The sequence below is a fragment of the Caretta caretta genome, chromosome 20 (assembly GCF_965140235.1).
Source record: "Caretta caretta isolate rCarCar2 chromosome 20, rCarCar1.hap1, whole genome shotgun sequence".
Taxonomy (NCBI): domain Eukaryota; kingdom Metazoa; phylum Chordata; order Testudines; family Cheloniidae; genus Caretta; species Caretta caretta.
The window spans coordinates 8,077,913-8,092,157 of NC_134225.1; the positions used below are offsets into that span (position 1 = coordinate 8,077,913).

Genomic DNA, 14,245 nt, shown 5'->3' on the forward strand with positions numbered 1-14,245 from the left:
TGGCCCTACAGAGACATGTGACCAAGTCACCTGGTACTGGACTCCATCATAGGATACTAGTGTTTTTTCACTGACCAGGTATGGGAATCAGACTGGGAGACGAAAGGTTCCCACCATATGCTAATGCTATTTAAGGCAGGGGAGTGACATTATTATGGTTTGTTCTTCACTGACTCCCCACCCAAGAAAGAAGACTGCTGGAAACACCTGAGAAACAAAAAACTGAACATGAGAAGAAGGTGTGAACCCAGGCAAGAGGGTTTTCTAGCCTGTGAAAGGAATACCTGGATTTTAAGCTGCGAGTGTAGCTTGCCCTCAAGAATCTCTGCAAACTGCCTAAAACAACATTTAGGATGAGAATTTGCTACTTATGTCTAATTTTCTTAGTATATTAAGCTTCGATTGCATTTTATTTGCGAGGTAATCTGCTTTGATCTGTGGTCTATCCATTATAATCACTTAAAATCTATCTTTTGTAGTTAATAAACTTGTTTTTGTTGTGTCTAAAGCCAGTGTGTGGAAATTTTAACTGGGGAGCAGAAAGCTGTTGCATATCTTCCTCCACATTGAGGAAGGGGGCGAATTTAATGAGCTTACACTGTACAGTTCCCTGTGCAGTGCAAGACGGTATAATGTTGGGTTTACACTCCAAAGGGGGGTGCCATTCCTATTCTCCTAGAAAGAACCTAGAATTCAAGCCTTCTCCATGGGAACAGAGGGATGATCCCCCAGCAAGCATGGCCAGTCCCCACACTCTCTGTGGCAGAAGTGGGCAAACTACGGCCCACAGGCCACATCCGGCCTGCAGGACCATCCTGCCTAGCCCCTGAGATCCTGGCACGGGAGGCTAGCCCCCGGCCCCTCGCCTGCTGTCCCCACTCCCCTGCAGCCTTGCGGCCACGCGCGCAGCACAGCTTGCACCCACCCACCTCCCAGGCTTTCTAATAAGCCAGTCCTGCCGCTCTGAGTGGCATGGTAAGGGGGTGGGGAGGTTAGATAAGGGGCAGGGAGTCCCAGGGGGCAGACAGGGGACGGGGAGCAGTTGGATGGGGCGGAGGTTCAGGGGGGGCAGTCAGGGGATGGGGAGCAGGGGGCGGTTGGATATGGGGTGGGGTCCTGGGTGGCAGTTATGGGCGGAGGGTCCTGGGACGGGACGGTCAGGGGACAAGGAGCAGGGGGGGTTGGATGGGTTGGGAGTTCTGGGGGAGGCGGTCAGGGGATGGGGAACCGGGGGACTTTGATAAGCATGGGAGTACCAGGGGGCCTGTCAGGGGGCGGGGGTGTGGATAGTGATCGGGGCAGTCGGGGGATAGGGAGCAGTGGGGGTTGGTTAGAGGGTAGGGTCCCGGGGGGGCGGTTAGGGGCGGAGGGTCCCAGGAGGGGGCGGTCAGGGGTCAAGGACCGGGGGGGGGAGGGTTGGATGGGTTGAATCATAGAATCATAGAATCATAGAATATCAGGGTTGGAAGGGACCCCAGAAGGTCATCTAGTCCAACCCCCTGCTCAAAGCAGGACCAATTCCCAGTTAAATCATCCCAGCCAGGGCTTTGTCAAGCCTGACCTTAAAAACCTCTAAGGAAGGAGATTCTACCACCTCCCTAGGTAACGCATTCCAGTGTTTCACCACCCTCTTAGTGAAAAAGTTTTTCCTAATATCCAATCTAAACCTCCCCCACTGCAACTTGAGACCATTGCTCCTCGTTCTGTCATCTGCTACAATTGAGAACAGTCTAGATCCATCCTCTTTGGAACCCCCTTTCAGGTAGTTGAAAGCAGCTATCAAATCCCCCCTCATTCTTCTCTTCTGCAGGCTAAACAATCCCAGCTCCCTCAGCCTCTCCTCATAACTCATGAGGTTGGGATTGGGAGTTCTGAGGGGGGCAGTCAGGGGCTGGGAAGTGGGAGGGGACGGATGGGGCGGGGGGCCAGGCTGTTTGGGGAGGCACAGCCTTCCCTACCCGGTCCTCCACACAGTTTCGCACCCTGATGTGGCCCTTGGGCCAAAAAGTTTGCCTACCCCTGCTCTGTGGGGGTGACTGGGAATCTATTCCCTGCACTCGGCCAGCTAGGAGGGTGGTGGCTGGGATCTGCTCTCCATGCCCCAGTCTGAACTCGTTCATATTGCAGAAGTCCAGAGGCAGCACCAGAGATGAACTGGGAACAAGAGGAAGGAGCCCAGGGGTGGTCTGGTGTAGCAGAGAGCCTGGAAAACCGCTACACGCTTTGGAGTGAGAGGAGAATTTGAAAGCATCTGGGGGTGCCAGGTGCAGAGGGCAAGTCAGGATGGCGGGGTGCATGGGAGCTGGGATGGAACATAGGTCGTGAGTGGACCACTGGGCACTGTAGGGAAGCACATACCTCACAGGTGAGCCCCCAGGCCACAGGGAGCATGTGGGACACACATGGCAGTTGGAGTGTTCAGGGCAAGAAGAGCACCCAGGGAGGCAGGATGGGTGTTCGAGACAGGCCGGGCATCAGAGGAGTGGCATGCATGCAGAGGACCTGGCTTTCAATCACACGTGCCCAGCCTTGCCCGTGCACTGAGCTGCTGCCGACTCCTGTACAGAGGGGTATGGACCATAAGCTGCTAAGTCATTGCACCCAGAGTAAGCTGTGCTGCTGGGCCAGGGCACACAGCCCCGCGTGAGACACCATGCTGGCCCATCCATGTGCCATGCAGGCGTGAAGATCGGAGAGGCACTTACCCAGGAGGACAACAGCCGGGGGCAGGCCCAGACGGGGCTGCTCCCGGTCGGGGCTAGGATTGTCACCTGGCCAGGTTTCTTAGGATCATTCCCTTTTTTGAGGTAGCTGTCCCAGAAAATGTGCCAGGGTGCTCAGTACACAAGGCCAGCTGGCCAGTGCTGTGAAATCAGAACCATCCCTGATGTCCTCGCATTTGTACCTCAGAGCTGGCAACGCTAATGGGGCAGCGCAGGGCAAGGCACAAAGCAGTGAGGGTGGTGGAGCCGGTAACACCAAGGCTGGGGAGGGGCACGTGCCTACGTGTGGTGTTGTTTCTGGGCCTGCACAGGAAGGCCCCACAAGCTATCGCTGGCCTGTCGCTCCACACAGCTGGGCCAGGAGCCCCCATGTCACCACAGCTCTATCGAGCCAGGGCAGCGGAAACAGCTGTGCCCAGCTCATGTCCTGCCCCTTATCTCAGCCTCAGACCCTTGCTGTGCTCCCGCCGAGGAGAGGCCCAGGCTCAGCCCTGAGCCGTTGGGCCCCACAGCTGGGATGGGAGTGGCGCTAAGGGCTCTGCCCACCCTGACCCTGGGGAGCTGGGCCCCACGGCTGGGATGGGTCTGGCGCTAAGGGCTCTGCCTGCCCTGCTCCAGGGGTGCTGGGCCCCATGGCTGGGATGGGGCTTGTGCTAAGGGCTCTGCCCACCCTGCTCCTGGGGTGCTGGGCCCCACAGCTGGGATGGGAGTAGCGCTAAGGGCTCTGCCTGCCCTGACCCTGGGGAGCTGGGCCCCACGGCTGGGATGGGTCTGGCGCTAAGGGCTCTGTCTGCCCTGCTCCAGGGGTGCTGGGCCCCATGGCTGGGATGGGGCTTGTGCTAAGGGCTCTGCCCACCCTGCTCCTGGGGTGCTGGGCCCCACGGCTGGGATGGGTCTGGCGCTAAGGGCTCTGCCTGCCCTGACCCTGGGGAGCTGGGCCCCACGGCTGGGATGGGTCTGGCGCTAAGGGCTCTGTCTGCCCTGCTCCAGGGGTGCTGGGCCCCATGGCTGGGATGGGGCTTGTGCTAAGGGCTCTGCCCACCCTGCTCCTGGGGTGCTGGGCCCCACGGCTGGGATGGGTCTGGCGCTAAGGGCTCTGCCTGCCCTGACCCTGGGGAGCTGGGCCCCACGGCTGGGATGGGTCTGGCGCTAAGGGCTCTGCCCACCCTGACCCTGGGGAGCTGGGCCCCACGGCTGGGATGGGTCTGGCGCTAAGGGCTCTGCCTGCCCTGCTCCCAGGATGCTGGGTTATTTGATCCATTTTACTGGAAAAAGAAAGGCCTGAATGTTTTTTAATTTACAGAATATAGAGCCTCGCCTGGCTGATAGGTGGGTCAGCCCCATAAGCAACAGAGCACTAGATCAGGAGCTCATAGCCCACAGGGGGCAGGCACTGAATCTTCAAAGATAATTCGTCTTCTGTTTATCAGGCCTTGTAGTTCAATAGGTTTCACCCGGGTCAGAGAGCAGAGTGTTATGCAGCCTAGTGAAACCTCCCAGCCAGCTCTGCAGCTCTGGTTTCACATTTTGGTGCTTCTGTTGGCATAATCCTGCTGCTTCCCTGCTCATCCAGGGGCCCTGCTGGGCAAGTTGTTGTTAAATGGTAAAGCAGTCACATACATACAAAGACTTCAAAGTCCATATATCAGGTTCCCAGCAGTATTGGTGAGTTTTCCAGCTTGAATGTCCCTCTGGAACACATCCACAGCTTGGATGGGTCATTCAGTCCTTTGTTCAGAGCTTCAGTTTGTAGCAAAGTTCCTCCGGAGGTAAGAAGCAGGACTGAAGAGAAAATGGAGAAGATGCAGCTGCCACATGCAGCCTGTGCTTCCTTTTGTTCCAAACACAAACTGCCCAGCACATGGCCTGGAAGCCTTAGGGCATGGCTACACTTGCAGATGTCGAGCGCTTTGAGTTAAACCAGCCTTCAGAGAGCGCAGTAGGGAAAGTGCTGCAGTCTGTCCACACTGACAGCTGCAAGCGCACTGGCATGGCCACATTTGCGGCACTTGCAGCGGCTTTGGGAGCAGTGCATTATGGGCAGCTATCCCAGTGTTCAAGTGGCTGCAACTTGCTTTTCAAATGTGGGGGGGGGTGTAAGGTGGAGTGTGACAGGGAGTGTGTTGTGTGTATGTGGGGGGAGAGAGAGTGGGTTTTTGGAGTGCTGAGAGTGTGTCAGCATGCTGTCTTGTAAGTTCAGACCCCCCTCTCCCCCACCTCTCTCTCACTCACTCAAAGCAAGCAGCATTCCTCAGTAATGTTTGCTTTGTCTCAGGGCAGATAAGCATGCCGGCTGTCAGAAACGAAGCTTTGAAAGGGCATAGCCGCATTCCTACAGCCAATTCCTAAACAACGACAAGAGTGGCCACTTGACTTAAGGGGATTATGGGACGTTTCCAGAGGTCAATCAGAGTGCAGTAATACAACACCTTGTTCACACTGACGCCAAGACGCATCAAACGTTATTCCTCTCGCCGAGGTGGATTACCAGGAGCGCTCTAGCCATGGAGTCAGAGCGCTCGCTCTACATGCCTTGCCAGTGTGGACGGGGAGTGAGTGGCTTTAGTGCGCTTTAACCTGCAAGTGTAGCCAAGCCCATAGAGTTCTGTCCATAGGCATGCCCCTGCCTGCCTTGCTGAGTCATAAGGTGTATCTGCCTTCTCTCAATGGGTCAGCTGTATAGCTGATGGTCCTTAATGGGCCATCAAGCAGGCTAGGCAGTGCTGATGTCAAACTGTCTGGGGGTGTCACCCAGAAGCATAGCACAAGTTTTGTAATACAGACATACATACATATCTATAACCTTAAATACAAAAGTGATACAAACAGATAAATGAGATTATCATATTTGGCAAATTATAACATTTTGGCAGATATCTTATATAGCATATCTGGCATAACTCATTGTAATTTTACAATATTGATATTCATAATATCCCAAAGTGTTTCCCAGATTCCATACAGCATCACATCTGGTCCCACCCCAGTGCCCACACCCCCAGCTGGAGCCCTCACCCCCTCCTACACCCCAAGCCCCTACCCAAGTCCAGTGAAAATCAGCGAGTGAGGATGGGGAAGAATGAACGATGGAGGGAGGGGGGATGGAGTGAGTGGGAGGTATGGCCTCAGAGAAGGGGAAGGGCATGGGCCGGGGAAGGGGTGTTTGGTTTTGTGCGATTAGAATGTTGGTCACCCTATGTGTGCATGCTATGGATATAACACTGTCTATGCTCCAATTTGAGTTCTGGGTTTAAGCACTGGCCCTTGAACTGAAAACTGGCTAATGAACAACAACTGAATAATAAATAGGGATGTATCTCACCAGGGGAGCTGTTTGGTGGGGTGCCACAATAAGCTATGTTTCAGAGTAGCAGCTGTGTCAGTCTGTATCCGCAAAAAGAAAAGGAGGACTTGTGGCACCTTAGAGACTAACAAATTTATTTGAGCATAAGCTTTCGTGCTTATACAGCTCACTTCATCGGATGCATTTTCCATTTCACGAAAGCTTATGCTCAAATAAATTTGTTAGTCTCTAAGGTGCCACAAGTCCTCCTTTTCTTTTTACAATAAGCTATGTTACATCTAGTCTTATTCAACAACTTCAGTAATGGCTGGAAAGAATCAAGGAGACACTTGGACAGCAGTGGTGCTGAAAGAGAGCTAGAGGAGAGTGAATTATGAACAGATGTGTCAATCTCCATAGTTAGGTTTGAAGCTTGGCTGCCCACCCAACAGCTGATTTTCACACATGCCAGCATCACCAGGGCCCAGCCCAACAAGGTGCCAACAGAGTTACAAATATCAGGAAAGAGGTTTACAAGAGCTGCAGGTACTGTATGTGGTCAGGAGGTCACAGAGACCTTTAGGATCACGGGAGGAGGGCAGAGCCCATTGCCAAGGACCACATTGTGCTGGGGGCGGGGTCTACTGCCGGTGGGATCAGAGTGTCACAAGAGGCCCACCACACCGGCAGGAGCAGGGTGGGGCGCAGAGCCCCTGAGGGTCTGAGGGTCAGGGGTCATGGCCATGGAGGTCATAGGATCATAGAATATCAGGGTTGGAAGGGACCTCAGGAGGTCATCTAGTCCAACCCCCTGCTCAAAGCGGGACCAATCCCCAATTTTTGCCCCAGATCCCTAAATGGCCCCCTCAAGGATTGAACTCACAACCCTAGCTTTCGCAGGCCAATGCTCAAACCACTGAGCTATCTGCGCCCTGGGGAGAGGGGTGGATGTGCCCGAGGAGCCGGGGTCAGAGGCCGCCCAAGGCGCGCGAAGCCGTGCGGGAGCGGGAGCTCTGCCAGAGCGCGTGGGGCGAGACGGGTCACGTGAGGGGGAGGCGGGGCGGGGCCCTGCACGTGATGGGGGCGGGCCGCGCGCGCCGCGTCAACCCCGGCCGGACAGCTGACCGCGCGCGCCATGTCGGCTGCCTGCCGCCCTTCCGCAGGTGAGGCCGCCCAGGGTTCGATTCCCCCGCTCGCCTCTCTGGGCCGCTCCGCTCCGCTCCGCTCCCCGGCGGGCGAGAGCCCGCGGCTGCAGAGCCCGCCCCGTTCCTTGGCTCAGCCGGCCGGGCACCGGCGGCCCGTGCGGCCCCGAAGGGACGGGAGGGGCCGGCCGCAGCCCGGCTTTGCTGCGCGCTCCCCGGGGAGCGGGCGCCGCCGCCGCCCAGCTCGGCTTCTCACCCTGCTGGGAGCCCCTTCGCGCCGCTGGGGGAGGCGAGGCACTTCCCCGCCCTTTGCGGGGCTGCCAGGGGGAGAACGGACCGGGCGCTGGGGGCTCGTCCCGGCCCCTGGCCCCGGCAGGAGTTCGGCAGCGCGGGCCGGCTGAGGGGCCCGCTCCTCCCTGGCGGGGCCAGGCACGGCTGGACCGGCTGAGGCCCGCTCTCCACCTTGGAGAATTTCTCGTCTTCCATCGTGGCCTGGAAGAGTTTTCAGAGGCGCAGCCGTGTCAGTCTGTGTCTGCGAAAGGGACGGGAGGACTCGGGGCACCTTAGAGAGGAACCCGCTCATTTGAGCATCAGCTTTCGTGGGCTGCCGCTTGCTTGGCATAAAGTGGAGATCGTCGTTTGGACAGTGGCGTAGAGGACTTGTCCCCACCGCTCTTCTGTCTTGCTGCAGGGTGGCCCGTCTCGGGGTTTGCAGGGTGCTGTGTCTCCCGGTTTCCATGTCAGGTTTATTGTCCGTGGTTCTGAGGACCTGGTGGGCCTCTGCACGTCCTGCGGCTGTGGTGGTTTTGCCCGGAGATCTGTAACAGTTCTCCTTAACCTTCCCAGACGCCTGGGTGTTTTATGTTTTGGTCCAGTTAGTGACTTGTCGCTCTAACACTCTTCCTCAGAGCCCTGGTGGCCAGGGTGTATGTGCCCAGGGTGTGTGTCTCACCTGTTCCCTCATTCTCCTGATCGCTGGGGGGAGGGCTTCAACTACTCTACCCCTTCCCCACCCTTAAGGCTTTTGTGTTCCTTTTTTTATTTTTTTTCCCTCTGGTGGTGGGGAAGGACCCTTTGGATTGCACTTGCTCCAGCGCTTGGTGTGCCAGGCCTTTTTCTCGAGCAGCAGGTCTCATAACTTCCTCTGCTCCCCGAGGGTTCTGAATCGTGGAACTGGTCCGCTTCAACCTCTTGTTACTCTTGTTGTGATTGCTAGGGAAAGCTCTGAGCTGTGGTGGTGCTGGAGCTGCCTGCCAACATGGCTTCAGTACGGAAAAGTTTCTTCACAACCCTAAGTATTGGACTTTTTTTTTTTTTAAAACCGAAAAGTCTGTAGAAATGGATGACTTGAGTCTGTCTCCATTCCTATACCCCACACTCCTCCTCAGGCCTCTGAGAGAGCTTCCTGCTTGCCACGAGTGAGTCAAGGCCTGGCAGGAGAATTTCACTGGAAACTAAGGTCAGGACTCCGTCTCCATGGCTGGAGGGAGTCTGGGCTCTTATCCTAGTGTACGTGCTGGGGTAACACTGCAGTTATGCCCGTTTCCCCTGCCAGGACTGATACAGAAAGCTCCTCTGACAAGGGACCATATCACAGAACAAAACACACATGCACTTGGACCTTTGGGGTAACAATGGCCTGATCCTACAGGGTCTCTTACTCCTTGGTTCTAGAGCTGTACTGACTTGGAATGAATTGATGGAGCTCCTCTTCTTGATGTCTCATGAAATGCTGTGTGGCCTGATCGAACTATAATGAAGATGTTACCTTGCTTAACCATGAGATCTTCCTGCTATAACCCTAATCCCTCCCATCCTTGTTTGTTACACTCCTGTCTAAAGCTAGGCTATAGGCTCCTTAGGGCAGGGCCCTGTGTTGTTTGGTGCTCTACAGAGCTACAAACAACTGTCTGGGTGGTGTTTAAATGATCTTGTGTTGCTTCTTCTGAGTCCTATGAAGACATGAAATCATCTGGCCAAACCCTAGGGAGTTGGTATCTAGGTCATTGCTGAGGTGAGTGCCAGGCAGTAAATAAACCACCTTCCTGATGAGAAATCCTTATGGCCTGTTGATCATCATGTCTGACTAATCTGAGGAGCTAAAGTGGCTGGATCCATGAGGCTCCTGTCAGAGGACACACCAGATGGATCAAGGGGGAAGAAGTGATTTTGTTGGATGTACAGATGGTGAAGGGTTCAGTCGTAAGGATTATTGAGCCTGGGGGTTTAGGCTGCTTGAGAAACACCTGTTTCCTCGAAGGCCAGGGAAGGGTGGGTGAGTGTCTTGCCCTCCCCCTCCAATCACCCACTATTCAGATCTTTCTTTAGTGGAGTTAAGTTAGGCTGATGTGACAAACCATTTTGCTGGAGCTTGAGAGAGCGGGGAGGGAGGCAGGTGAAGAGAGCAAGCTGGCTAAATCTGGCCAAGATCTGAAATCCCTTCTAGGGTTTGGTGCAGGTGAGTGGCTCTGGAGCATCTCTTACATCAGTGAGGTGAGGACCATGGTGACTATATTTATATTCCTGTCTCTTCCACTCTCCCCCTCCCAGAGACACAGAGGCTGCTGACCCCTGTGAATAGCTATGGGTCTCAGGATGGGGGGGCCGGTCCAGGCGTGGGCTCCGCCTCCCTTCTGCCTGAGGAGGAAGACTTGCGCAGGCGCCTCAAGTACTTCTTCATGAGCCCATGTGACAAGTTCCGCGCCAAGGGCCGCAAACCCTTCAAGCTGGTGCTGCAGATCATCAAGATCATCATTGTCACCATCCAGGTGTGTGGGGGGGGGGCTGGCTGGGGGGCATGGAGATGAAAAGCACTGTACTCTGGGCTGTGGCAACCTGGAGCCCATGTCTTTCTGGTTCCATTGTTCAGGGTAACTCTTGTCTCCTGTGATATATCGGGCAGCCTGGGGCACTGCTTGCTCTTGGGTAGTAATGCTAGGTTGGGGTACTCAGGCAGGCTCTGTATGCAGGCTGAGCCCGCTGAAAGGAAAGTCAGTACTTTGAAACCGCATGGTCTATAGTCAGCCTCATGATGGGAACATGAGGAAGTGGCCTGGCTATCTCACTGCTTTCCTTGCTGAAAACTGGCTTGGAACACTATGTTCAGCAGAGCGGGATCTACCCTGTAAGTGTGTGCTCCGTACAGCCCTTTGATTAGTGCATTGAATGCACAGAGCTCCATCAGTGCAGCATGAAGGCTGCCTCCTTGTGCTCGGTCTGGCTCAGTTCAGGTTTTGTAAAAACACAAAATCAGTAGAAATATCTCCTCCTAAAACTGTCGTTCTCCTGTGGCGCTTGCAGCTTAGCCATGCCATTGCAGCACTGTGCTAGCACGTGAGAGGCTGGAAACACAAATCAAAATGAGCCCTGTCGGGAACTCTTGCTCTTCTGCAAAATGTTTTTGATAAACTGATGAGCTGGTCTCTTCATTTTGCAAGTGGAGAGCAATGCAAAAGGGAGAACTATCACACTTCTGCTGAAAAGTAAATTGGATTTAGTCAATTTGAATAATTAAGCAAAGATGGTTGTAATAATATTGGGAAGGTAACTTTTTTGTAATTATTTTAAACCTGAGTTTCCCCTAAGACAGGTATTCCCAAACTTCTGTTATTGCATGCCCCCTTCCAGATCTATCAGCTGCCCGTCTCATCATTGATACTTCTTCTTAACACTACCTCTTTTTAGCCATCTGTCCATATTTCACTTATAATGTGACTTATACAACCAAAAAAAAACCCCTGACTAAGTTCTGAGCTCAGTTAGATTGGATAGTGGCTGGGCAACTGAACCCACGCTGTACAGTGATTGGAGGTGAGGGCTCTGTATGTCAGCGTCTCTGTGTATCTGTGTTTTCATTGGAACATCGTGATGTAAATTAACGAATTTTATATAACAATTTCCCTCAGTTTTAAAGCTTTCTCTGAGTAGTCTATTATGAAAATGCAATAAATGAAATCCACCATTACACACTTTCTCCTGCATTCCCCCCGAGATGTCTAGTGTACTTCCAAGGGTATGCATACCACAGTTTGGGACCTCCTGCTTTAAGACTGTCAGCGAGGTTAATGTGGACACGCTGCACATCTAATGCTCTGACCAGCATTCCCAAATGAGATGGGCTAGATCCTACCTTCCCATTGACTCTGAGTTCTGGGTGCTCTAGATATGTAACAAAAAGGGCAACAAAAATTATTAGGGTTATGGAACAGCTTCCATATGAGGAGAGATTAATAAGACTTGGACTTTTCAGCTTGGAAAAGAGATGATGAAGAGGGGATATGGTAAACGTCTATAAAATCATGACTGGTGTGGAGAAAGTAAATAAGGAAGTGTTATTTACTCCCTCTCATAACAGAAGAACTAGGGGTCACCAAATTAAATTAAAGCAGGTTTACTTCCTTTTTTTGGTTTTATTTCTTCACACAACAATTCTTTGCCAGAAGATGTTGTGAAGGCCAAGACTATAACAGGGTTCAAAAAAGAACTAGATAAATTCATGGAGGATAGGTCCATCAATGGCTATTAGCCAGGATGAGCAGGGATGGTGTCCCTAGTTCTTTGCCAGAAGCTGGGAATGGGCGACTTGGGATGGATCACTTGATGATTACCTGTTCTGTTCATTCCCTCTGAAGCACCTGGCACTGGCCACTGTTGGAAGACAAAATACTGGGCTAGAGGGACCTTTGGTCTGACCCAGTATGGCCATTCTTATGAAAGATTGGGACATGTGCAGTGTGACATGATTAACGCTGCTATTGGAAGCTCAGTGTGTACATTTCCTTCCTTGTGTTTGAAGCTTCCATGTTGTGTTGATGGGGGATTTAACTCTTCCCCTTTCTGCCTTAAGTGGCTATTAGGAGCTGGCGTTAAAGGGGGCTGCAGCTCCATGTAGTTGCACAATACAGTTTTGCAATTCAATAGGCTTGAAACTACACCAGGCTCTCGATAAACAGGAACTTGGCTGCCCCCTGTGTAACTCCTCAGGATGCAGGGGGTGATGTGATTAAAAACCTCCCTGAACTGTTCTGTTCTGCACTCATCTAAATGTTGGAATTGCTTCTAAAGCAGCTGTTCAAATCCCTTCCCAAGCTTGCCCATCAGTAGCCCTCGCTGAGGGTGAGCTATGTGAATTATTCATTATGATGATCTCGTCTGACACCTAGGCCAGAGAATCTTCACCCAGTGAGTTCTGCATCTAGCTTGTTCAGTGGGAGCATGTCTCTATATCAATCAATGTGTGAATGTCAAGGGGCAAAGCCAAAGCACTTAAGAGCAGGGAGAAGAACAGTTGGTGGAAGGTGAATAATATTCACATAGCCACTAGCCAAGCAACTTGTGAAAACCCTCATGTCTAGGAAGGCCTCCCTCTGCAAGCAGCTCATCTCCTAGATGTGAAATACTGGAGTCTAGATCTCTGAGCTGTGACTAAAACTTCCTTCCTTAAATCCACTGACAGAGGGAGCTTTAAATACCTCAGCTGCTACAGTATCTTCTTCTGGGGCCTCCCAGGATCTCCTCTTCCCCCTTCCCTCCAGCATATACAAATGTAGTAGCAAAGGTCATCTTCCTCTCCTGTCGTCTCCTGTTTCCAGTCCCCTCACTGGTCTTGTTTGGTTCAAGGTTATTTACTTCCATCCTGCCTAGGTGTCTCCTTGCATCTCTGTTTCCCACCTGGGCTCCCTCTGCCATCTCACTTAGTCATCTCTCCTCCTTTCAGCAGCTAACAGGCAGTCTGAATAAACTTTGCGTGGGAAGCTTTCCTTGGACAGTGGCACCAGGGAGGGTGTGAAAGGAGGGTTGGGACTCCAGATTTGGGTAAGGGATGCAGCTCCTCTTTAACTACCTGTGTGGGTGGGAGTGACTGTTCTTGGAGGCGCAAGAGGGAGCACAAACTGTTCTAGGCTTGGTCTGGACTTAAAACTTGTACCAGCATAGCCACATCTGACAGGTGTGGGGAAAAACCACCTCCCCCAGCTCACAAAACCCCCAGTGTAGAGGTAGCAATGCTTACAGAAGAAGGCTCCTCTTACATAGATAATATTCGACGAGTTGGCGTTCCTGTACCAGTAGAAAGACTCCCGTGGATGTTTATGCTAAGGGGCTATGCTGGCATAGCTATGATAGCATGGGCTCTGTAGTGTACACACAGCCCTAGTTTCTCACTCTGGCATTCTGTAAAAAGCAAACTTTGTGTTCTCTGAAGCCATCAGATCTGGTTGACTTCCTCCCCCACATCTGCTGAGTACAGAAACCCATTTGTCACTTGGGCAAAACTGCACTTTTAACTTTAAAAATATCACTAGCCGGTAAGATTTCATCGATAGCGGTAATGAATAAAGACAGTTCGTAAAGACACACTTAAAAGAAAGCAATAGCTGGAGTAAAATCCTTGTCAAGAGGAAGGCCTTACCTCACTGAGTAGCTGTCTGATTTAGGGTAGGGCATTTGGCCCCGTCAAGAAGTAATTGGTCAGTTGACCTGTCAGGCATTGGTCAAATATTCTAAAACTCTAACGTATTGTAACACTTTTTTTTTTTTTTGATTAGTAAGACTTTAAGACTCCAGTAGACTCAGTTCTAGATACTTATGCCTAATTACAAAAAAAAACAAAGTTACTTGAGATATTTTAACTCAGAAAAATGCAAATTATAATGAAGTTTTAAAACATGAAAGAATGGTACCATGATGCAATCAGAAGGGTAGGGTGGGCTGCCACCTGTTCTTGCTGGAATATTAGACAGTATTTGACTGTGGTCAGTCATGTTGCCAAGCCTAGTCTGATTCTAATCTAAGATCCAAAGTATTACTAGATTATAAAGGAAATACATTTCAGTGCAGAGAGACTGTGAGGCACAGTAGTATATCAGGATCTGTTGTGGAAAACTGCAAGGCACAGGATGTCACAAGACCATCCTGTGAGCGGTCTGCAAATTCCCCATTCTGTCCTTTGTTCACATTAGAGAGCTGTGATCCAAGAAGAGTTTGACCAAAAGACCAAACGTCTTCCCCTGTACAGTCAGTCTGAGCTCTGCAGAAGAAAGTTCCAGGGCCATTATACCAATAGATTTAAGCACCAATAACTTTCCTGTGCATCTCTC

The 14,245-nt window shown here is 52.1% G+C and overlaps 1 protein-coding gene across 2 annotated transcripts in view; it reads left to right on the forward strand.

Moving 5' to 3' along the window:
* The first annotated feature begins 7,078 nt into the window (after positions 1–7,078).
* Positions 7,079–14,245, forward strand: part of LOC125628964 (mucolipin-1) — a 33,704-nt gene continuing 26,537 nt past the window's right edge. The window contains exons 1-2 of one of the 2 annotated variants that reach the window (XM_048834189.2): positions 7,079–7,169; positions 9,699–9,916. In XM_048834189.2, the coding sequence (XP_048690146.2) occupies positions 7,142–7,169; positions 9,699–9,916 (246 nt within the window). In that variant the 5' untranslated portion in view covers positions 7,079–7,141. Of the gene's footprint in view, positions 7,170–7,500; positions 7,865–9,698; positions 9,917–14,245 lie in introns of those variants that run through there. The other variant, XM_048834190.2, reaches the window with a different exon arrangement.